This window comes from Dreissena polymorpha, chromosome 4 (genome assembly GCF_020536995.1).
Source record: "Dreissena polymorpha isolate Duluth1 chromosome 4, UMN_Dpol_1.0, whole genome shotgun sequence".
In the NCBI taxonomy this organism is placed as follows: domain Eukaryota; kingdom Metazoa; phylum Mollusca; class Bivalvia; order Myida; family Dreissenidae; genus Dreissena; species Dreissena polymorpha.
The window spans coordinates 107,272,477-107,297,991 of NC_068358.1; the positions used below are offsets into that span (position 1 = coordinate 107,272,477).

A 25,515-nucleotide genomic window follows, 5' to 3' on the forward strand; every position below is an offset into this window, starting at 1 on the left:
CATTCAATCGTGCTCGGAAGAAAAGTATGAGATTATTTCTTATCCTATTACCTAGTTTCAATAAACTTTAAATTATATTTAAGAGTCTAAAAACTCACAAGAACCATCTTATTAGGGAGTTTTGAACGGATGTACGTTTCTCGCGTGATACATTTTTATGACATGCACGCTTACTAAATAAATATGAATTAATTTCATTTTCTCAAAAGAAATGTGTGAACGTTTAGGAGTACTCCTTCTGAGAGTATTTTACGAAAGTCAATGAATTATATGCACGGAGGTGTGCATTTAAAAACCCTCTGTGCTCATGCTAATGCAACAAACCTTAAAACCTTGAAGGTCGATGAAACTCTACTTCCTCATGTTATCTAATGTTTATGATTAGTCGCTCTGATTTATTCAACATGACATTTAAACGGATTGTTTATTATCATGATCGCCAAGGGTTTTCACTTTTTTTAATACTAATGAGTCTTATGAATTTATGTGTTCAGAAATCTTGTATATTTATTTATTCGCGGACAATTAATACACCCACTGACTTTTAACATTTGTAATATAAACGTTTTTACCATTTAAAAAGATGTATCCTGTTGTAGGTATAATTCATTGACTTTCGTAAAATACTCTCAGAAGGAGTACTCTTAAACGTTCAGATTGACTAATATTTATGAATGGTGTAAAGGTCTACGGGACAAGGTTTGCAGGATCAGCTGACAGAGATAATACGAGTTTTTGTCCATATCGTTTTGTAATAAATCAGTTGAGGATTATAATTAAATAATAACGAGGCTTGCAAGCACATGTATAGATGCCAAAACATGTGTGAATACTTCTAATTGTTTAAAACAATTAATACACTTTTTTCGCTACGATTCAGTACGTTTAGAGGGATTGAATATATTTCTTGACATTTGAAGTGTTTATTATTGCGTGATAAGCTTTGGCGCTTAGTATTAGTAAAATACAAGTTTGGCTCTGATAGATACCTTTTTACTTTAAATATATTATATATAAATATCAAAAGGATCGGACATAATGACATTTGAATTGATTTCAAGTAATCACGTACGACTTAACATTTACTGATATAAACACCCAGTTGACCCAGTCTCTCACCTTCCCACACCAGTTCAATTTATTATCATTAACGGCAATAAGACCATATTTCAATATGTATCGTAATAAAATATCTTCGCTTTAAGTTATTTTAAACCAATATTTTACATAACGTCGCTGTCGTTCTCAATCCTCGTATCTACAAAATGCCAACTTTTCAGGAGAGAGAAAAAAACGTCACATGTTTTATAACGATACTTTAGAAAGTGAAATTCTGTAAAAATACCAAACAAATGAAGCTGCAAAATACGGTATAAGCCGTAGAGGCGTAAGTCATACTGATAAGTCATGCTGATATTCAGACATGGTAACTACAATATTTCGTCACCATGGTTATGTCATTTTTATGAGGTATGACAATTCATCCTGATAGGAGACCTCGTAGCTGTAAATATAAAAACGTTTTTGTCAAATTTGTCCACACGAAATGACGCACCTATAGGTGAAATGACGTAGAAATAATCGCCGCTACAACTTTTCGCCAGACAAAAAAGCAAACAATCAAGCTACAACATTTCGTCATGTGGCTTTTTAAAGAGCTCTGTTTGGCGTAGAGCTACGAGATATAGCCCAAAACACGCGCCAGACTTCACATATTCGGAAAAGACGAAATTGTTTTTTGAAAATGTTGGAGCTATGAGGTTTGAGAACGACAGCGTCGATTATGTACATATGTTAATAAACAGCGGGTATCTACCAAGTTCATCGTAAACGGCTACACTTGAAGATAATTTTCTGACAACAAAAACAGCTTTGCAGAATTTAAGATGCAATTTTGTTTGAACTCGCTGCTAATATAAAACCCCATATTTCACACGAGTATGATATAATGGAAGACACCAAAGCATCAAATAACTGCAAAGCTACCTTTGGCTTTCAACTATAAGTTATCAGGTTGGTTCACAATACGTTGAGTAGTTTAAAGCCCTTAGTATTAGTGTTAGTATTGAGTTTGAATTTTCTTGTATAGTTAAGTGTTACACCCAGATATATAAAGTCGTTCACAATGTTTATGTTTTCGTTACCATATACCACCGCTCATTACGTTTCGTAGCTCCTTGTTTGCAGCAAACAATAATTTTGGTTTTCGGTATGCTAACTTGCAAATCGCAGTTATAACAATATTCATCGTAACGATCAATATACAATTGTAAGTCTTCCGGCGTTTCACCAATATCAACCATATTGTCTTCAAACAGAAGAAGAATTAAACGTAAACATACGTCTTGTATGGTCATTCCCGCATTATGTCTACTTGTAAAACCGTTTTAAGATCGTTCAAAAAAAGTGAAAAAAGTATCGGCGATGTCATCTCGACCTGTCTTAGTCCGATTGCTAACGCGTTTGATAAATAATGGGTCAGCCACATTTCTTACAATATTGGTGAATTGTTTTTCTTACAATGGTGTCAATATTTGCGTCGCTTTGTTCGATATGGCTTTTGAGTAGATCGTTAAAATCCAGTTTTTCATCATCCCTCTATTTAACGAACTCACTTTTGGATGGTTCTTCTACTGCAGCTTTCATAATGCATATTGCATTGAAAGACAACGTTGCATGATACTGCAATTGTTTAAATAGCTTGCAATAGATTTATTCACGGTATGAAAATAATGTTCACTTAGAATCAAGTAATCGATGACACTTGTGCTATGAGTATTAAAACATGTATAATTACCAATGCTAAAATCAGAGCCCAATCTCCCGTTAACGGTTTTCAATGTCGTGGCCTTACATAAATCGAATACATTATTCCTTGAGAGTTACTCCCCTTGTCCATTGAAAATTGTGGTAACGTGTTATCATCTGAATAGAAGTAAGGGTCAATATCGTATATATATGCTCGGAAAGAATCGCATCACTTGTAGACGCTGTTCTAGCGTTAAAATCAATAAATAACATAACGGTTGCCAACGATTGAATATGGTTAATATCGTTACCGAAACATTTAAACAAGTCCGTATCTATCGAGTTGGCCACAGGCGAATCACTACCCCATATAGATACTGCTGCAATAAATATATCTTCGTTATTGTTAAAAACAGATTTATCTAATTTATTATTGTATCATGAATGTTGTTGACAACCGATATGCCACTGCTTATGCTAAAATAGTTATACTGTAATACAATGGCAAGAAAATCTTGATCCTCCCGCTTAGCTGCGCTCAATCCGTTGAAGTTCCAGACTACACACTTAAGTCCATCCGGTCCCTCCTACGCGTTCTTTATTTGCATGCCGTTAATGTTAAAAATGTCGTATGACACCCACGCCCGTTTCCTTTTCCGCTTGTACTCCTCTGAAGAGACGACGTCTTTTTGCCTCGACTTCCGGTGGGAATAGAATCCGTAAAATAGAATGGCGTTCCCCTGAGTTTCCGTCTACTTCCGCGACCCTGCCCTCTGTCGCCGAAAAATGATTATTTGCAAATTTCGAATATTAATATATTTCGCATGTTTTGGGGTTGCATGTAGTTCATGTCCTCTCGTAATGTGTTGTTGTCATTTTCCAAGTTTGATATCTTTACTCTTGATCCCTCAATATCAAGCTCCCTACATAGTCAATTTTACTTTCCACCTTTTCCATTTTGTCCCTGGTATCCAGTGCGCCCATAGTGTTTTGAGATTCTTATCGAAATTATCATTTTTGTTCTCCAGCCCTTCGAGTGTCTTTAATCACGAGTCCATGACATTTAGCTTTAAGTCAATTGTGACAAGCATGGCTATAATGTCTGCGTGTGTCGGCCCCATGTTGTGCTGGCACGTTTTGCATTCTATAGTTTTAGACAGCTTTGGCTCGGCGAATGTGTTAATGTCGCTCACACTGCTCTGCACGTTGAATGTGTGACTGGTGTTTCCGTAAATCGTTCGCTCATCCCTTCTTCGTTGCATCACTATCGCTAACACAAATCAGCATCTCAAATGCGTTAGTTGAGCTCACGCTTATCCCTTCGTGGTATAGGACTAAGTTTGCTTTGTCCAGTACATGGCTGATTGATCCTAGTCCCCCAGGCGAATTTTGCGTGTTTACACGTTTAGTACAAATACAAATACATGTCACTTATATAGCGCAAAAATTATTATAAAAATATTCTATTCCGCTTTACAAACACTGCACATTGGTTATCCGTGAAAAAGATTGAACAAATGAGTTTTAAGTCTTGATCTAAAACAGCCCTCATTGTCAATGATTTTTAAGTGGCTTTTTTGAGTTTCACTTCTTTATATTGCATTGCACAACAGTTTGATGTGTGCTGCGTGGATGCAGTAGCGTGTATCCCCGTACATATCTTCGATGTTGTTATATTTTCAGCCTTCAGAGGCTGGTAGCGGTATTGTGTTTTTATTATTTTTAAGAAACCTTGTTTAAGACCTTTCTTATACTTAGATTCTTAAACATTCTCTGTACTTATAAAGTAAACGTGTATGTTCATCAATTGAGAGTTCTGCAGGTTATACTGAATTTTTACAGACCATTATCTGACAAGCTGCCTCTTACTCTTTTATGTATGTTGACTTGGCAATGTGTATTAATGTGATTATAAGATTGGTGGTTTCGCCAAATAAATAACCTATGGACAGGTTGATTACAAAAAACCCGAAAGTTGTTCTCTCACCATTGAGAATTCCGATTACACGTAGTATTCATTTGCCGTTAAATTATAGACAATTACATTTTTCTAAACCTACAGTCAAATTAAGTTTACTTCGAACATCTTTCATTGGAGGTACAATGCGGCTGGGTTCTCGTTCGCAGCGTAATTTAGCTCCGTGTAATCGGTATCCTACAATAAATAAGTGCAACTCCAGGAAGTGTTCATGTTGCAAGTTTTTAAATATGTCCTCTTTTATTCTTTCATCGGTTAATAACCGCAAATTTTCAGTTAATATTAAATCCGATGTCTCATGAAATTCTATGCATGTGGTTTATGTTATTACTTGTAATGTACCCTGTTGTGGTGCGCAATACGTTGGGCAGACGGGTAGATCACTTAAAACACGTTTTAGGGAACATTTTTTTTAAATTAAAAATAACAATACATTTTATAACTTCCTTTAACAGCACTTTAATAAAACAGGTCATAGCGTAACAAATATTTCAATTCAACCTGTGGAGCAACTTATTTTTAATAATAGTACTTCAAGTCAGTGCCAATTAAAAGCAAGGTGCATGTCAGAATTTGAATGGATTAAACGTTTGCAATCAGCTTACCCACTTGGATTAAATGATAATATTCTAAATGTTGGAACAATTTCTAAAAATAAATCGATTAATTTATTTTCTCTGTTTAGTAAACGTCTAAGAAATAAACGTTCACATGGCATTAGGAAAAATGGTAACTTAAGGCGTAAATTTAAACGTCTGCTTTCTTTAAATGATTGCTACACAGTATTACAAAATGGGGGTAAACATAAATTACTAAGTGCACTTTGCTCTCTTTCTGTTTCTTCGTTGGCGCATATTGATAAGGAATGTAAACTTATTTTACTTCAATCTGACCCTCTATATGAATGTGCTTGTATTATTGAATCTTTCACTGACTACTATCTTAAACCTTTTATTGAAAATGTACTTAACAAAACTAGAAATCGTATCAAAATTGAGTTTTGTAACAAAGGTCTTGATTTAATTGACCTTCCTAAAATATTCAATGATAAAAATGTACGTCGGTTGATTGCCCCTTATTTCCGCAATACTGAATCACCACATATTTGCTCCAAATATAGTAAACCTGCAAGAAGTTTCGTTTTTAATTATAATTCTATTTCCACAGATATAAATGTAATAAGAAATTGTCCTACATTATGTGACTGTACTAGTTCTAAATATATATATGGTCCAGTTGGACATGTTATTACTGGGGACCTTAATTTCATTCAAAATAAAAACCTTAGAAATTTGCTACGCAGAGGCCCTAAGTACAGACTGCCTATTCCTGTTGATTTTGATGACTGCATTAAGAATATCGTAACATCCTTACATGATTATTGCACTAAATGGTGCAGGAAGGAAAATGCTGAAATTACTGCACTCAATGATTGGAAAACAAAAATATTTAGTATGGCCATGAATAAAATATGTTTTTATGATACACAGCCTTTGGCCCTACCACATTCACCTAAATTTAATAAACAAAATCTCTGTAAATTGCTTGAAGACTTAAAATCTAAATTCGTCTTAGTTCCTGCTGATAAGGCTGCTAATAAGGTTATCATAATATGACGAGTGTTTTATGTTCAAACTATTTCACAAGAACTTTCACAAACTACATCATATTGTGAGTACAATAAGCAACCTAATGAAATTATTACCGACCATATTGCCCAATGCATAAAGTTAAATGTAATAGTCAATATTACTGACAAGAAATTGCCATCACTTTACTGGATACCTAAATTACATAAGACGCCATATAAAAGTCGTTATATCGCTAATTCAGTGTCTTGTACCACCAAACAATTATCAGTGTATCTTACATCTGCATTGAGTGCTATTAGATATCATATAGCTAAATTTTGTAATAAAGTTTATGAAAATAGTAATATTAACCTATTTTGGTCAATAAAAAACACCTTAGAAGTTATTGATAAAATTGAAAATAAAAAATATAAGGTTTCACAGGTAAGTACTTATGATTTTTTCGACACTATATACAACGCTTCCTCACGCTTTAATAAAATCCAAACTTGTTTCTTTGATTGAAAAAACTTTTGCTAGAGAGAAATGTTTGTATCTAGCTTTAAACACTAAAACAGCTTTTTTTACTAATCAGATATTAGATAATTACATCATTTGGACTGGTCTTGACTTTTGTGCAGCACTTACTTTTCTTTTGGATAACTTGTTTGTTGAATTTAATGGTAAAATATTTAAACAAATTATTGGCGTTCCTATGGGTACTAATTGTGCGCCACTTATAGCTGACCTTTTTTTATATTGTTATGAAAGCGAATTTATGTTAGAATTATCTAAAACTAAGCAAGTAGATTTGATTAATTGTTTTAACCTTACTAGTAGGTACATTGATGACATACTTAATTAAGATAATCCATTATTTGAACAATATATTCACAAAATCTACCCAAAAGAACTAGTCTTAAATAGATCGCGTATATCCAATACAGACGCTGCGTATTTAGACTTACATTTAACTATTAATAATAATTTGATCAAAACTAGTTTATACGACAAACGGGACGATTTTAACTTTGAAATTGTGAATTTTCCGTTTCTAGATGGCAACATGACCTTCCTATGGTATTTACATTTCGCAGTTGGTACGTTATGCCAGAGCATGTTCGTGTATTAAAGATTTTAATGATCGTAATCTAATATTAACTAAAAAATTGCTAAAACAAGGCTTTTTGTATCATAACCTAAGAAATAAATTTGCTAGATTTTACTCTAAGTATGGTGATTTAATTTCAAAATATAATGTTTCTTTAAAATGGCATTTAAATAATGGAATCTCCCATCCATCATTTTATGGAGATGTTTTGAAGCGTGTCCGCAAATTAAAATATGTTAAACCAAAAGTTCATATTAAACTTTTCAATTTAATTAACTTGTTTTTATCAAAAGGATACGATGCTTATGTACTTAAAAACACGTGTTTGATGGTTTTCGATTCACTGTATCTTTCTTCCCTTAAAATTTGGAATCATTAGTGATATTATAGGCATTTTTCACTGTTGAATAAAATTGTGTCATTGTGTCGTATGAACAAATCTGCATGGATACTACATTATAGGCATTTTCACTGTTGAATCAAATTGTGTCATTGTGTCGTATGAACAAATCTGCATGTAAACTACATTTGGACTCAAATCGTACATCAAATCATTTCTGTCTTCAGTTGTCAAAACACCTATATACTGTTTGATTCCAATAATGTCGCTTTAATTGAATTACCATTTGTATTCATTTGCTTCTTAATATTAAATCACGTAAACTTGTTTTATTAGTAGCACAGCCCCATTCATATTTTTATTTAGTACTGCCCTTGGAATTTGTTCACGTCAGTATGTCATTATGGATTTTTGTGACGTCATACGACCGACTTTCCCAGTTGTAATCTACATGCATAGGTCATTGGGTTTATAATGTTCCATTTTATTTATATTTTCTCTCTGATAGGCGTTTCTTGTTTGATTTAATTATTTTTAATTTGTTTAGCAGTCAAATAAACAACCAAGCTATGTAATACGGAATTTTTACACCCATTATTGCTGCTTCTTCCTGTATTTGCGCGATGATTATCTGAAATATTAAATCTATGATTCTACATTCTCAAATCTTTTCTATAAAGAAGGAATGTAGTTGACAATTGTTAATAGTTTTATTTGATCGTTCGTCAAAAAGTTGTAATTCTGTTTCTCTTGTATCTTCAATGCAATTGAGTAATTAAATAGTAATTAAATTGAATGCGTCTTAATTCCCTTTTATTATTGTTTAATTTGAGTTACAATGCTATGACGTTAAATTTTATTTACACTTAAATGTATTATGAATATTGCTGGGCCAAGTGTGAGGTTGAGCGCTCTATAACCAGGTTTAAACCCCCAATGCTTTGCATTGACCGTTCCAAGGCGGTGACCCCAGCTTTATTCATATTTTGTGTTTATGTTGGTTTGTATTTTGCTGTTTTGTACTGTTTGGGCAATCGGTCACTTGCCTTAAATAAAGGACTAATTAATTGTTTTAATGAAAATTCAATACTGCTCCAGCAGCTGGAGTTTCACTTCTTTATATTGTTATCGTTCGTCAAAAAAATGTAACTCTGTTGCTCTGGTATCTTCAATACCATTGAGTAATTAAATTGAATGCGTTTTTATTCCCTTTTTATTATTGTTTGATTTGAGTTACAATGCTATGACGTTAAATTTTATTTACACTTAAATGTATTATGAATATTGCTGGACCAAGTGTGAGGTTGAGCGCTCTTTAACCGGTTTAAACCCCCAATGCTTTGCATTGACCGTTCCAAGGCGGTGACCCCAGCTTTATTCATATTTTGTGTTTATGTTGGTTTGTATTGTGCTGTATTGTGCTGTTTTGTACTGTTTGGGCAATCGGTCACTTGCCTTAAATAAAGGACCAACTAATTGTTTTTAATGAAAATTCAATACTGCTCCAGCAGCTGGAGTTTTACTTCTTTATATTGGTAGATTGTTCCACCACTTCGGGCCAACAGCAGCTAAAGATCTATCCGCCATCTTAGTTCGCCTCCTGGGAATGACAAGATTACAGTCACTTTGTGATCGAAGTCTATACCGACTGGTTGCTGTGACAAACATTTCTTGCAAGTAATCTGGAGCATAACCATGGACAACACGAAAGACCATAACCAGGACTTTGTACATGATTCTAGCTTTTACTGGTAGCCAGTCGAGTTGTTTCAAGAGTTCAGTACTTGGTTGATCAAATGACGCATTCAGGACCACTCTTGCGGCATGATTTTGAGTCCGATGAAGCTTTTGAATTTGGTAAGCTTGTAGATTTGTGAATAAACCATTGCAAAAGTCAATATGGGAGTGTACAAGACCATGCACTAACACCTCCGCTAACTTCTGTGTAAAATGCCTGCGTATAGCTTTTAAATTATGCAATTGCATTTGGGCAATTTGGCACTTCTTCGCATTGTGAAGGTCAAGGTTAAGAGTGTTGGTCATTGTAACACCAAGATCTCTCACACGGTCTACTAACTTAACTATGCATCCTGCAACACTCACACTTGATATGGACATTTTAGATAATTGTTGCCTTGTTCCGTCTAAAAAAATTTCTGTTTTTGATTGGTTCATTTTCAGCTTGAAAGTTGTCATCCAGTTTATAATATCATTGAGACACTTATCAAGTTGTTGTAGAACGCATGCCTCATTTTCATGATTCCCTGCCTGAATCTTGAAGGCAATCTTGAGGTCGTCTGCATAGACATACATATCAGCTGGATACTTCTGAACCACCTTGTTGAGGGCCGATATCTACAGAGTGAAAATCACTGGTCCAGAACAGGAGCCTGGAGGGACGCCGAATCTCAAAGGCTCAAATCATTAAATTCCTCATTTCTTTCAAAGGTTTCTTTATATCTTTCCATTTTCTTCTTGTCCTTTCAATAGCATTTTTACACTGATAAACAGTTCATATTATATACTTTAATTTTGTACTCAAATGATAGTTTTCCTGTTAAGCTTGACTAAGTTATTCCAAGTTTTGTCAGAGCTCCAAAACACGTTTCCTCGTCATGACTTACTTTTGCGTTGAATGTTTTATTGTGCATTCACCCTATGATGCATAAAAAACTATTTCTCACAGATGAAAGCTATGAGACAATATGACTAGCTAACAAATCACATCACCGAGAAGATCTACATTATGTTGTCATTTCGATTGCTCACGATATCCGTATTTGTTTAAGACGCACGTTTGGTTTGTGGGTAGTTTTGAGTGGGGTGTGAGGTTCGGCTTTATATCAAACCTGTTTGAACCCCTTATCATTTGTATTGGCCATCCAGGAGCTGATTCCGGTTTTGATCATTGTATGTTTAAAGTCGATTAATTGTTATACAAGTCGTACACTTTGTTTGGTGCATTATTTGCTTTATTGTTATGATCGAACTTTTGGAAATGCCTTAGTTGAACTAGAAGGCGGTAACTAAAGTTGAACTTGCCAAATTGTCTCAATGATTATGGATGGAGAATCACACTCAACCAATCTAAATATGGACACTGGCGTATTTACATGAACATGCAATTTATAAATCCTTAAGGTATTCATGCGTTATTATAAAACACTTTCGACTGACAATATTGCGCATTCAACACAATTTATATATATTAAGCTTATTCAACTCTTACAACACAGAATGTTTTTTTAAAAAGGCATACTGATGTTATTTTTATTTTCTTATTAAAAGATGTAATTCGAGAAGTCAAACACGCAATTAGGGAAAGATGTAAACAATCATATACTAGAAACCTGTTATTGCGTTTGGTGAGTTTATACTTTTTTTCCAATGCTGATATTAAGTTGATGCATAACAGTAATCGTACGTACCATATTACTCACACGGCGATGCACATATTGTTATAACAATTAGAAACGGAATATTTTTAATAAAAACTTATTGCTTCATGTATGTTAAACGTGTAAAGGTAAAGGCGTTACTAAATAAGGAAAAGTTGTAAATAATCGCTTATCAGTCATGTGGCTTTTTATCAATTATCCATGCCCAATGCGAAACAAATCTTGAATAATCGTCTTGATTATAAGATTGTGAAAATATTAACAAAGAAGAGTAAGTTCACGATTAAACTATACGCAAAGACAATTAACACATAGTCAATGCAAATGTAATTTTCAAGAATTCATATTAAAGTTAACAACATAGTACTTCACAATTTGCATAAAATTAAAAAAATCTCTGGAGTGGTATTTCAGGTGTGATCAATGAGAGTTCCTAGAAAGCGTATGACATTCGTCGCAATTCGTTATAAGTGATAAATGCATTGGATGCAGACGTATTATTGTGCCCATAACCACAATGTATAATTATATTTAGTAGCTAAGGATGGCTATGTATAGGAACAGATTTGTGCTGAAGATGACGACTCGAAAGCTTGGTAACCATGCAATAATTATGGTACAATGAATCCGATTCTTAGATTAAATAATTAATGTGGAACCAACGTATTCTCACAAATGCTGATTTTGTAATATTTCTTCAAATTACTACTCATCGTTCACTTAATTATACTTATTATTTGGTATATTGTATACACCATAAACACAAAACATCCACACTTGTCGTTTAAACTTTAATTGATTTCGTTTGCATTTGTATTTGCAAATATGGTTTGTACTTAAGAGCAATGGTCAACATCGATTGAACTGTGATAAACGGACACAAACACATATAGGTATGATACAAATCCTGAAACATTAAAAGCAGAGAGACATGTGTTAACATCCGCGAGTCGTACGTAAAATGCAAGTGACATATTGCCCTATTGCCAACTCATTACAGTTCATGCCATGCACAGCACAATTAAATCAAAACACATGTTTTAAGCTAGGGTAAACGCCTTGAAACTGTTTATACAATGCATTTGGAGTTTAAAAGGAATTAAAGACACGCAGAAAATCGCTCTCAATTTCTATGCAATGCATGACAAATCAAACTACACAACTAAAGTATCAAAACAAATTATGTGCTTTGTTTACACTTGATTGTCTGCTTTCACTTCCCTATCTTGAAGCAATTTTTGATATCGTTTATCAGTTATGCCATTTATACTGAAAAACACACCACCCTTTATAGCTTGAGCATTTCTCATTTTTTCCGTCACTCTCTCATGCTTACAAATAAACATAACCTGTTTTAGAGACTAGGTGCAAAGCCTGTTACAACGCCTGCTAATTCATTTAAATAAATACGAGGCTATTCAAACTTTCTTCAAAATAGCGTTATTGACCTTTGAAAACTGAATAACAAGACCTTCGTCTTTTTTATCATACATATCTATTAGAAGTAAAATATTCTGACATTTTTTTAGATGTTTAGTATTTGCAGCTTCAATACAGTTGCATGTTATGTTACTATGTTAGTCAAAGAATGAAGTGATTTGTGTTGCACTTTATATGGACAACAAGCAACCCATTAATATGGGGCATGTTTTACTGAACCGCTTACCCTGGTCTCCATTATACATACTTTCTTCACATTTATTGTAAGTTCAATTTTTTTGTAGTGCTTGCGAAAATCAAGTCATGTTGTTTAATTTCATTAAAGGTATGTTTAAAGATTTCGTGTTTGTTAAGTAATTTGCATCAAATAATGATCATCTGCTTACATAAACTACTTGTAAAGGTTTTACATATGCTTATGTAGCTAAATAAACGAGATCATCTATATTTACATTCACATGAGCCTATGATGTACTCGATAAATTGAGCATCTCCTCATGCTAAACATGCGTATATGATGAACGTTTCGTAATAGGTAAGAGTATCTCCTAGCCAATGATAGCATATATAGTAGAAAGATACAGCCATTTATTTTGGTAATAAGTTCACAAATACATTTCCTAGTCAAGCGCTAACGTTAACGAGTTTTTCTAACGTTCATTGAAACATGCAAATAACACTTAAGCTGTTATACACATACGACATTTCTATAACGAATTGAGAAAAAGAATGTGCGGAAGTAAGTGCAGTGTTAAGGCGAATGGATCTTGTTGTTTGTATAAACTTATAATGTCAATTGCATAAGCGGCTACCTTAATAATACACGGCGACTCAATAAAATTACACTCTTTATATTATATACTGATTCATTGTACCATAGGAGAGGAACTCTAAACATAAAACACAAACACGCTTAACGGAATAAACTCCCCTAAAATAATAGTCGTCATGGTTACCTGCACTTTGGAAACTATGCTCATAACTCTTTAATGAAATTTGAAACTTCAACTTCATGAATATGCAGGAGCACTAAATGGCCGTAAACGTTTAGAGAAAGTTATTTATGTTAATTAAAATCTTAACCTTTATATATGTAAACGCTGAGGGAGACTAAAATAATATGAAAACATTTAAAACGTTTTTTTTTGTAAAATGACATGTATTAATTATTAAGTTCATTTTCAGTAAGCTTAACATATGGTTTTGGTTTGAGCAACCGGGCAATGGACAAACAACATGAACACAATTTATCCATCGACAAAACAATATTTTAATATGACTATGTGAACGGGACGTCATTAGTATTTTACGCAATAGGAAACATCACCAAGAAATACAATACAGTTACACGCCGTAATGCGACAGAATGATTTCTAAGATAGGACACGTCTTCAATAACCTTTCGGCGACTGTACCACTGAGGTTGCGAATATATAAATACATTTGTTAACATGTGACACGGTTTCAAATCACGAAGCTTACGTCACACAAATGACAAATGTATAATCGCATCCCAAACATGTGGTCTTTCAATTAGTTATTTAATGACAAATCATGACATTATTTGCTTTCTATTAATGCCCATCCGGTTTATTTCCGGTCTATAATTGAATTATTTCTGGATGTTTTGGGATAGTTTTGAAACGCACGTTTTCCAACTTATCAAAACTATCTGGTAGGCATGACATAGATGAAAAATAAATATTCGTGTTATTATACATACATACAAATGCATGTCAAAGCTCATGCGTACAACGAAAATGTGCATTTTATATAAATAGAAATTTCTAACACGTTAAATGCGCAAATATGAGAAATTATTACATTTTTACAGTAAACCGCCCTCGTAACTATAGCGGCGAATTGTATTAACCATATTTATATATTCATTATAACTATCTTATGATGGATTTTCGAACCGTATAAGTTGCTCGCATAATACATTTATATACATGCAGGCTCACTAAATAACTATTCCTTTTATCAAATGAAATGCGTGATATCATTTTAACGGATTTTTGTACCTAAGGACCTCCATTACTCATGTGGATGCAACCAACTTTTAAAGCTTGAAGGTCCATGAATCTCTTTTTCGTCATTTTATCTAATTATTATACATAGTTGCTTTGATTTATTGAACATGAAATAAAAACAGTTTAATAGCTATCATTATCGCCAAGGCTTTTCACGTATTCTAAATACTAATGAGTCTTATGAATTTATGTGTTTTCAGATAATTTGTTTTCCCGGAAAATTAATATGACCACTGACTTTTAACCTTTGTAATATATACATATTTACCATTGAAAATGTGTTTCATTTTTTAGTTATAATTAATTGACTTGTGTAAAGTACACTCAGTGGGAGTTATCTTAAACGTTCTTAAACGTTCAGATTGACTGCTATTTATCAATGTTGTAAAGGTCTTTCAGAACAAAGTTTGCAGGAACATCTAATATAGGTTATATAAGTTTTTTGTTCTTATCGTTTTGTAATAAATCAGGTGATGGTTATAACAAAATAATGACGAGGCTTGACAACCCTGATATATTAGAAACCGATCGTAACCTAATTTTGTCTTCACCATGTCTACAAACCTCCATTTGTTTTATAACAAATACTACAATTTATTCGCTACGATTCTTCACTTTTAGCGGGATTAAATATGTTGCTCGACGTTTGAAGTGTTAATCATGGCGTGATACGCTTTGGCGCTTAATATTAGTAAATTACGGATTTTGCTGTTAGTGTAACCATTTACCTTAAATAAAGTATATATTAGTTTCAAAATGATCGGAAATGATGACGTTTGAATTGATTTCGAGTTATGACGTACGACTTTACATTTACTGATATAAACGCCCACTTAACTTACATATACATTTGCCTGATTAAAATGTGTGTGACTAATATGATCTTAATGGAAACGTCTATAAATGGACTTTTTTTCTCAGAAGTAAAACTTGTGATTCGTGCAAAATATGTTCCAGTGTAGCAGATCGACTGTATGATGATAGTTTCAGTATTAACGAGTATTACATGTTTATTTGTCTTTTATGAGGGATGTTCGTTGCATTGGTTCAGCAAGTACGCGTAAATGCATAGATAAAATTCCTTGAATGTTAAAATCACAGAAAAAATCGTATAAAAAACACAAGCAGCATATACAAACTTGCAATAGTGTTGTGAAATAAAATAGCATAGGTTGCCCATCTACTTGTGCTTAAAGTACGAGAATAATCATATTCGTACTGTGATATCATCATTCAATCATGCCAGGAAGAAAAGTATGAGATTATTTCTTATCCTTTTACCTAGCTTCAATAAACTATTAATTATATTTCAGAGCCTAAAAACTCATAAGAACCATCTTATTAGGGAGTTTTGAACGGATGTACGTTTTTCCGCGTGATACAGTTTAATGACATGCACGCTTACTAAATAAATATGAATTAATTTCCTTTTCTCAAAAGAAATGTGTGATATCATTTGCACGGATTTGTGCATCTAAGAACCCTCATTACTAAAGTTAATGCAACAAACCTTTAAGCCTTGAAGGTTCATTTAACTCTACTTCCTCATTTTATCTAATGTTTATGATTAGTCGCTCTGATTTATTCAACATGAAATATAAACAGATGAGTAATTATCATGATCGCCAAGGGTTTTCGCGTAAACACTAATGAGTCTCATGAATTTATATGTTCATAAGTCTAGTATATTTATTTGTTTTCGCGGAAACTTGATACAACCACTGACGATAACTTTTGTAATATATGCGTTTTTACCATTTCAAAGTATGTATCATGTTGTAAGTATAATTAATTCACTTCCGTATAATACACTCAGCTGGAGTACACCTAAACGTTTAAATTGACTACTATTTATCAAAAGGGTAAAGGTCTTACAGGCCCATGTTTGTAGGAACAGCTGATATAGATAATACCAGTGTGTTTGTCCTAATTGTTTTGTAATAATTCAGGTGAGTATTATAATAAAATAATAAAGAGGCTTGCAAGCACACGTGTACACGCTAAAGCATTTGTGCATACTTCTAATGGTTTCAATTAAAACAATTAACACACTTACAGTGATATAAAGTCATATAATTTATTTTATTCGCTACGATGCTGCACTGTCAGCGGGATTGAATATGTTGCTCGACGTTTAAAGTGTTAATTATGGCTTGATACGCATTGGCGCTTAATATTAGTAAAATACAGGTTTTGCTGTAATAGATGCCTTTTTACTTTAAATATATTATACATAATATCCAAATGATCAGAAATGATGACGTTTGAATTGATTTCAAGTAATAACGTACGACTTTACATTTACTGATATAAACTCCCACTTGACTTACATCCCTGATAAAAATATGGTGCATGTGTGACTTACATGATCTCTATAGAAACGTCTATAAATAGACTGTTTTTATAAGAAAAACGTTTGCTTTGTGCAAAATATGTTCGAGTGTAGCAGATCGAGTGCATGTTGATAGATTGAGTAATTACGAGTAGTAAATGTTAATTTTTCTTGTACGAGGGATGTTCGTTACATTGTTTGAGCAAGAACGCGTTAATTCATTGTTGAAATTTCATGACAGCTAAAATCACAGAAATTATTTAAAAGCACAAGCAGTCGATACAAAGTCGCCATTGTGTTGTGAAATAAATTGAATGGATTCACGTACGTTGCATATCTACTTGTGTTTAAATAACGAGAATAATCATATTATTACTATGATATCATCATTAAATCATGCTCGGAAGAAACTTATAAGATGATTACTTATCCTATTATCAGCTTCAATAAACTATTAAATATATTAAAGAATCTTAAAACGCATCCATCCGGACTTCACTCACCCACTGTCAAAGAAGCAGTCAATCATTTAATAAGCATATTCAAACGTTAACTTACAGAAAATATTTATTGTACAAATAGTATAACGATTTAAATATATTTTCGGGTGTAGTTTATTTCACTGGCTTGCTGTTGCCAGTGGAGTAAATCAGTATGTGCATTCGTGTAAATAATCTCATTTGAACTAGGTATGTCCGAACGTAGACCCATGCTTTATTTAAGTCATTATATTTTTCATATTCTGTTGCCGAATAACCAACTGTCAGAAATACAATGCAAATGAACTTAATTATGAGTGAGACTTAAGTAGAAAAGACGCATCTATAACAACATGGCGTCAATTTGATTTCTTAGAATTGAGCGAATTAAGTCAGTTTCATTGATCAAAATCATATATAAAATATGTCGTCATCTTGATCTAAACTGTAGTGAATGGAACAAGCTTAATGACACGAAATCAACGTATATTGTTCATAATTTTATAAATGCTATCGCAATGTTTGTTTTCCGCATATTACGTTGAACAGAATTGATAAGTATGATAAGGTTTGTTAAAGCAGTCAACTTTTTAATATCCCTGAATTCTTCATAACTATTCGTTATCATGGCAAATTGATTCAACTTATACTTCCATCTGTGTTTATAGACCAGCGGTGTATTGAGTTCACGTATTTCTTTAAACAATGATTGGTTAAATCATCGTAAATACCAAACAATAGAAGAGCTTCTGCTAAATCAAAATATATCAAACATTTAGAGTGCGTCTGTAAGTATACATACTCATAATACGAATAATACGAGAAATAATAAATTCCGCACATACCTGTGTAGTCCTCTACTCCCAAGTAGGGATCGCCCGACGGGTCAGGCCAATCCATCGCTGGGTAGGCGGATATAGCTGTGCCACACAGACCGAGGAGAAATGTCCCGATATAATATACGAGCATAGTTGGTTAGTAATATACTTTTCTATCGACACAAAGATACAGTTTGTATTTATAAGTGCTTTTAAATACTGTGTATCGATACGTGTATATATTGCGAATCCAAATAAAGCACCAGGTTATTGGAACAAAATAAAATTAATGATGATATTTAGTGTAGTTTTTTGTCATTACTGTGTCATGAAACAATCACGTTCGTTCCCCATAGACTTTACTAACAATAACGTTGATTGCGCGAATGAGATGGTGCCAATTCTAACAGTGTGTCAAATGACTGGAGTTATATATACCAAAAGCCCAATGTGCGCGTGGCGTCAGCTATTGAATTTCATAAGACTGTCTTCCTCACTGGCATCGTAAAAATCGTATTGAAACAAGATCGACAACGAAAAACATATATTGTAGCGGAGATTCAATATTTTAATACCACCTTGTAAAGAGAGATATATAAGACAAACTCGTAAGCAAAATAAACAATTTAAGCAAGGAATAACGCAACATGATTGCCATAAGTGTATTAAACAATATGATTATCATACCATTTAAGCGAAATTTAACTGGGCATTTCAACGCGAATGCAACAATAAGATGACAACAATGCTGATAATCGTGTTTTGCAGTTACGGATCTGTACAGATTGCAGTTTAATGCTTGAAGATTTTAGTTTATCGAGTTGATTGTGTTTTCACGCAATTCATTCCAGCATTTAATTTTAAGGAAACATACGAGTGTAACAAATGAATATTAGTGAAATATTCACGTAGAGGCACGTTTTCACACTCTGGCAAAATAACAAATATTTGACAAGAAAAATAATAATGATAGCCTATTATTGAAGAGTATTGTGACTCTTGGTTTAATGAACGCGCAAGCAGTATTCTCGTGTAAGCGGTCATCAGTTCTGGTTTTATTTCATGTTATATACAAACATTCATTGTAAATGTAAAAAAGAAAAACTGTTCTAAATACATAACATTAATATATATATATGCCTACCTGAAAAGGGTACCAAACGGTCTAGATTTCATTTATGCCATTGAATCAGAACTATTTAATACAGCAGCTAGCATTGCCTGCAAATCATTTGAAATCGTTAGAGATACATCTCGGGGCTTAATTTAAACCTATTTAGTTTAGCTCAATCGCATTGAAAGCCTATGGCTTATTTAACACGCTCTTGAGTCCGTTTCCTGGGACTTGAACAAGTACTTGGTGTATATGGGGAAAATCTTAAAGTGTATCAAATCTTTAAAAACATAAAGTGTTTATTATTTTTGTTCTTTTGAAATTGCTAGTAAGTAACTAAGTTGCCTACGATACAATAAACAGATGAAACGTGATTTTGGCCATTTACAGTTAACTATTAACTGATAACTTGAACAGAATAAAGTCGAGTACTCCCGCAAAGATGTTAGTGCTTAAAACTGTGTTAAAAGACGTTTGGACTCGTAAAATCCCACCATCTCGGGACTCTGGTAGGGGTAAAAAGACAGTAAAGTGATGGATTGATACATGCTATACAGCAAAGAGCGATGCGATTCTTCTCGTGCCAGGGTCGTTACATTTAAACAGCAGCTTATCAAACAGAAATGGGTTTGAAACTTATAAAATTTAACAAATAAAACCGGGTTGCTATAAATTGCGCACTCAAATACATCGTACAGCACTTTGTGCTACATTAATCTTAACTATCTTTTTATACGAGAAATCATAATTTGTGACTCGTATAAACGCTTCGCTGTTCAATGTTCTTTTAGGAAGCCGCAATTTGATTACGAAAACTGTTGGTGCCCGAAGTCGTTTGAATAGCAACAGTTAAAGGCTTTAGGTGCAGATCTGCCCTTACAACACATGGCATCTAGAATGAATAACGAGTTGATACCTCTTGCCAATTGTGTTTTGTCATACACGCATATATCAGTACTTGCTTACTTGAGCTGTGGGGTTTCACCAATACCGGTATGCAATAAGACCAGAACATTAATTATTTTGCACCGTTTAGTGGCAACGTGGTCGAGTCTTAATGTCAAGTTCTTTTCGATTGTGCAAAATATGTTGATTCTCTATGCCATATCAAATGTAATTTCAATATAAATGACGATGAAAACCTTACAATATTATTCGCAGAACAAGGGTTCTCGCAAAACATGTTCTGACATACTAATGATAAGAGCTATGTTATATTACCCCAGAACAGTTAGTAGATTTGAGTTAATGTGCACTTATATTACAACATATAATAATTATCTGCATTGATTGATGTAAAATCACTTTCATTTTGCTTTTAAATTGAATTCTATTAGACGATTTAATTCGGATGCATTCCGTTTTTTTACTTTTTGTTTTGTTTTTACCTGTAAATTAGCAACACTATGTAAAGACATGTTAACCATATTTGTACAAAAATGGTCAATACATTCGGTCTGTTATAATGCTTTTAAGATTGGTCATTTGTTATTTCATATTCATTGCATTAAACATAACACCATCGACGAGACTCTTATAAAAAATGATGTTCAGACAAAATACGTCTAATTCTATAGAGTGTGAGAACACTAGAATACTATCGGTGGGTGATAGCCGAACACAGTTTCCTCTAGAAAAAGATACACAACTGTCCGTATCATAAAACCTGCTGAATAATCGCCTCCTGGATAATCTAATTTTATTATCTTGGTATATGTTTGTGCTTTCAGACTATAATGGCCACAATCACGTTTCATTTGTTATAAGTATCGTATAGCTTAATCACTCTGGATCAGCATACGATTTATTGCTTAAATCTGTCTATCTTACGGAGGAGTCCGGAGATAGCCGATGTATCACGATTGATAGCTTAATACGCTTGTGAATGAAAACTAACGTTTTATACAAATACGGTCCTTAGTCCTTAACGGCCCTTTTGTATTATAAGCTGTCTAAGTTTCCATATTGATCTGACATCTTGTTTTAATTATTATTTTAATTGTTATGTTAAGTTTATCATTATACTCAATGAGCTAGTGGGTTAAACAATATGTAAATATCACTCTATAGAACAAATATCTAACGCTTAACATAATGATTCTTCAAGAAAACCTTAGAAAAACTCACCAACGTAAATCAGTGGATTTCTTTATTTCAAAGATTTGAAATTTTATGTTAGAAAATTTATTATGCAAAGTACAGACAGAACAATAAAGGAAATCATTGACTTAATACATTTTGAACTGTGTGAGGTATCAATCCGTTTGTGTTCGTATTTATCTATTGATGTGTCAGTAATTAATCACAAGCCACTGCCCACTTTTGAAGGCCTCATTTGACCCAAGGGGCATAATAGTTTGTATAGGAAGTCTAGAGGTTGCTTCATACCAAATATCATTTATATGGGCCTAGCGGATTCATACAATAACTGTGTTTGTCAAACCGTTTACAGATGCGCTACGGATCGAAGCCACGTATGGTACGATGGGCATAATTTGAATAAAATGTGCAGAGAAACTCTCGAATGCATAGCATACCAAGTTTAAATCCCTGGGCGTTGCGGTTTTAATACAAAACTATTTTTAAAGGTTTTCCCATACACATGTTTGAGGTATTGGTGACATCTTGGCTGTTGCAAGTTTAGAGGTCAGGATAAGTTGAACAACAGTTTGTCAAAGACTCGTATATGATTCAACGTACCGAATATGAAACATAACATTAGCTTGTTATAGACAAAAAGCATTAACTATTTTCCCTACTTATGTCTATCTAACTCAGGTGACACCTTCGAGTATTGTCAGCGTTGACCCCAGGGACAGAATTTGAACAAACTTTGAAAGGGACCACGGTAAGATAAAACATTACACATACCAAACAGGTTTACACAATACACATATATTGAAAACAAACTAACCCATGGCATTTTACATTTGTTTATTGTGACGCATTATTATAAAACATGTCAGAGTACCATTAAACGAAGCTATCTTAAAAAATACCAAACCTGTATGACTTGAGTATCAGGGGGACAATACGATATTTCACATCATATTTGCAGCATGTGAGTCATTTGAAAAAAGGCGTTATATGTTTAGCCCAGGCGATATTATCAAACGACCTGAACGATTTTAACAACTCTGAAAGACGCTTATCCAAAGGAATTGGTTCCCAACTATGTAGCTTGATGAACAAAAGACGGAAGGACTCATACTTTACAAACAGACGGACATCGCTGTGTCCCGATAACTCACCACAAGCACGTTGTGCTTAGGCGAGCTTCGAAGAAAAATGTTTGTGTGTATAGCTTTATATTTATATTTTAATACCGAAAAATTTAAGTTCGCAATTCCTGCATTGGAAAATACTGCGAAAGTCTATTGGCATACAATTCGCCCTTTCATAATTATCTCCAGATAACGCGGTGTTTTATCAGTATAGAGTGGTTGAAGCAATTGCACTTGATTATTTCTGAAAAATCTTACCTCTTCGTTCTTATAAAATTGTTCACATGATGAAACCTTGTTTTGCTGTTTGAAGTCTAATAAACCGTAAATTAGCTCATTTTATAATGTTAATTGTCGTTTTAATTACATTTAATACAAGCTTCAATGCGGTTTGGAGTATCGATTTCGGAAAATAAATAATAACAAAGAATACTGCCGATCACAGTTTTGTTGAAAATAAGAACTTCAAATACAATACTCAATAATTGTGAAACTAGACCATTTTTATTTTTCTAGAGCCCTAATATAAACGTTTATTGATCTATGTTCAGAACAAAGCTTAGTGTTGCATACAGAAAGGCACATACTGAAGTTGATTTTTTTTGCAGAATTATTTGCAGTCATATACGAGGCGCGTTTTACAAAAAATGGGTATATTACCTTAAACGGCCACTGAAGCCACATATCAGCATGCGGGTCCGCTTGGTGCATACGGCATGAGGCCAGTTTATGCATGCCGAGGCTTATATTCATAAATGGTGTTTTTGTTCCAGGTGTTTAGTCGGGCCAGGCAAGGTTGTACAGCAAGGATCCATACATTTAATATTGTTTTATATGATTGTACAATTCAAATGTAGTGTGTGGGTGAAGCTTCCCGCTAGAGGCTTTTCAATTTTTTTAAATGATGTTTTAATTTACATATCGAGGAAATAAGACAATGATTAAATTTTACAATTCTTTAAATATAATTATGTGAATTTAATATGAACTATAATTGATATTGTTGTTTATTGAAATCAATGTAGAAAGCTAGGAATTCTTCTTCCGTACTTCAAAAGTTTGGACCAACAAATTGCATTTCTTTGAGTTGAAAACCTCTGAAAAGAATCTTTATATGGTCACATCATAAAACGGCACATTGTAAGGCATTTCTAGCAGATTTTGCAAACTTGATAACAATTACATTTTAACATGTACTACATAATTTGCACCGGAATGCAGATTTTACCATTAGATTGGTTTTGGCAGTTAAATAATGACAGAAGCTTCACAATATGATTTGTACAATTTTGTGAATTTTCAAGAATAGTTCATGCACAGTCTGATATGATTTTGTTTCTTGGAAATTCAATCAAGAAAACACAAAAGTATCAAGAATGGTCGGAAGGATTCAACGAAATTTATCGACACTGAGGGTGACAAGAAAGATAACTAGCACAAGTGTTTTCTCAAATCTGAGTATTGCTTACCCCCCTTTCATTTGTTCCATGTGAGCATTTTTGTGATTTACATGCGTTAAATGAGATTTGTTTTAATGTTTGCATAAACATCGCTGAATGAAATGTTGAATCAGATCAAATATAAAGCAATAGTATTGCATATCCAATAAGCAATTGCCAATTATTGCGAAGCATATATAACTAATATGGTGGTGATTTATTTGTGCAGTAGATATGATTGAAATCAGGCACACGCAAACTAAAGTACTCACATTAATTAAAAGTGTGAGACTAAGAATAGAAGTCCAGGCCTAGGCAAATGCTAAGAATAATTCTACTTTGTATTGCGTTACTTCTCTAGTTGTACACATTTTTTCTTTCATTTGCAGAGTTATATATGGGCCGTGTGAAAAAGGGGTTTTAATGCATGTGCGTAAAGTGTCGTCCAAGAGTAGCTTGTGTAGTCCGCACAGGCTAAATAGGGTCGACACGGTCCGCATAAACTAAATGTTTGCCAACAAGAGACTTCTTTGAAATGAAAATATCATAAAAGCGGGAAGTGTCGTCCCAGATTAGCATGTGCGGACAGGCTAATCAGGGACGGCAATTTACGCACAGGCATTAAAACCCTTTTCACAGAGCGCAGGTCATATGTTGATTGTTTTAAGTTCATTTACTGGTTTGATGAATAGATGCTAGATGTAAATTCATTTTCTTGCATTTTGTTGACATACATCAAACATAAATACTGATTAATTTTTCAAGTTTAAAATCATCACCTGATCACATACTGTGATGTTCGTCGTTCGTCTCAATTTAGTCCTGGAGGTCGGCGCGTGCATCAACGTTTCTTAGAACATTTATTTTCGCCTAAACCCCTTGACAGGTTTCAACGAAATTTCACAAGCTTAATCCCCGGGCGATCTTCATTAAATTTGTTGAAATTGTTCAGTTCGGTTACATATGTAGGTCAGCAACCGTCAAAGCAAACACTTATTTGAAACCTCTATGGTCGGGGGCTTGATATTTGGTATATAACGTCTTCTAATGGTCCCCTGTTAAGCTTGTTAAATCATGCCAATGGGATTGAACATGGCTTTTCCCATCTTTTGAAATAGTATTCTCTAAAATGGCTAAACCTAGAGGGGGGATATTTGGCATAATATGATAGCATGGTGCTCCATCAAATCATGCACATGGGGTCAAAATCTGCCCCGCAATTGGTTACTAGATATCTATCTCTTTCTCCATCTTTCTTCCCCCCCCCCCTCTCTCTCTCTCTCTCTCTCTCTCATTCGGATGTTCGTCTGTCCGCTCGCATCTTAATCCTGCAGTAACTTAAAAGAACATTGATGCAGGATTTATTTAACTAATAAGTTGAATAGAGGACATATTTCGAATTGGATATATGTTATTTCGTTTACCCGACAACAAGTGGACTGTTGCCAACAACAAATAGGTGAAACAAAATTTTGGATATTCCGACAAAA

The 25,515-nt window shown here is 33.7% G+C and overlaps 1 protein-coding gene across 1 annotated transcript in view; it reads right to left on the minus strand.

Moving 5' to 3' along the window:
* The window catches only part of LOC127880045 (uncharacterized), a 62,436-nt gene extending 43,801 nt beyond the window's left edge, over nucleotides 1–18,635 (minus strand). The window contains exon 1 of the mRNA XM_052427269.1: nucleotides 18,276–18,635. Within this exon, the coding sequence (XP_052283229.1) occupies nucleotides 18,276–18,399 (124 nt within the window). The 5' untranslated portion in view covers nucleotides 18,400–18,635. The remainder of the gene's footprint in view (nucleotides 1–18,275) is intronic.
* Between the last annotated feature and the right edge of the window lie 6,880 nt (nucleotides 18,636–25,515).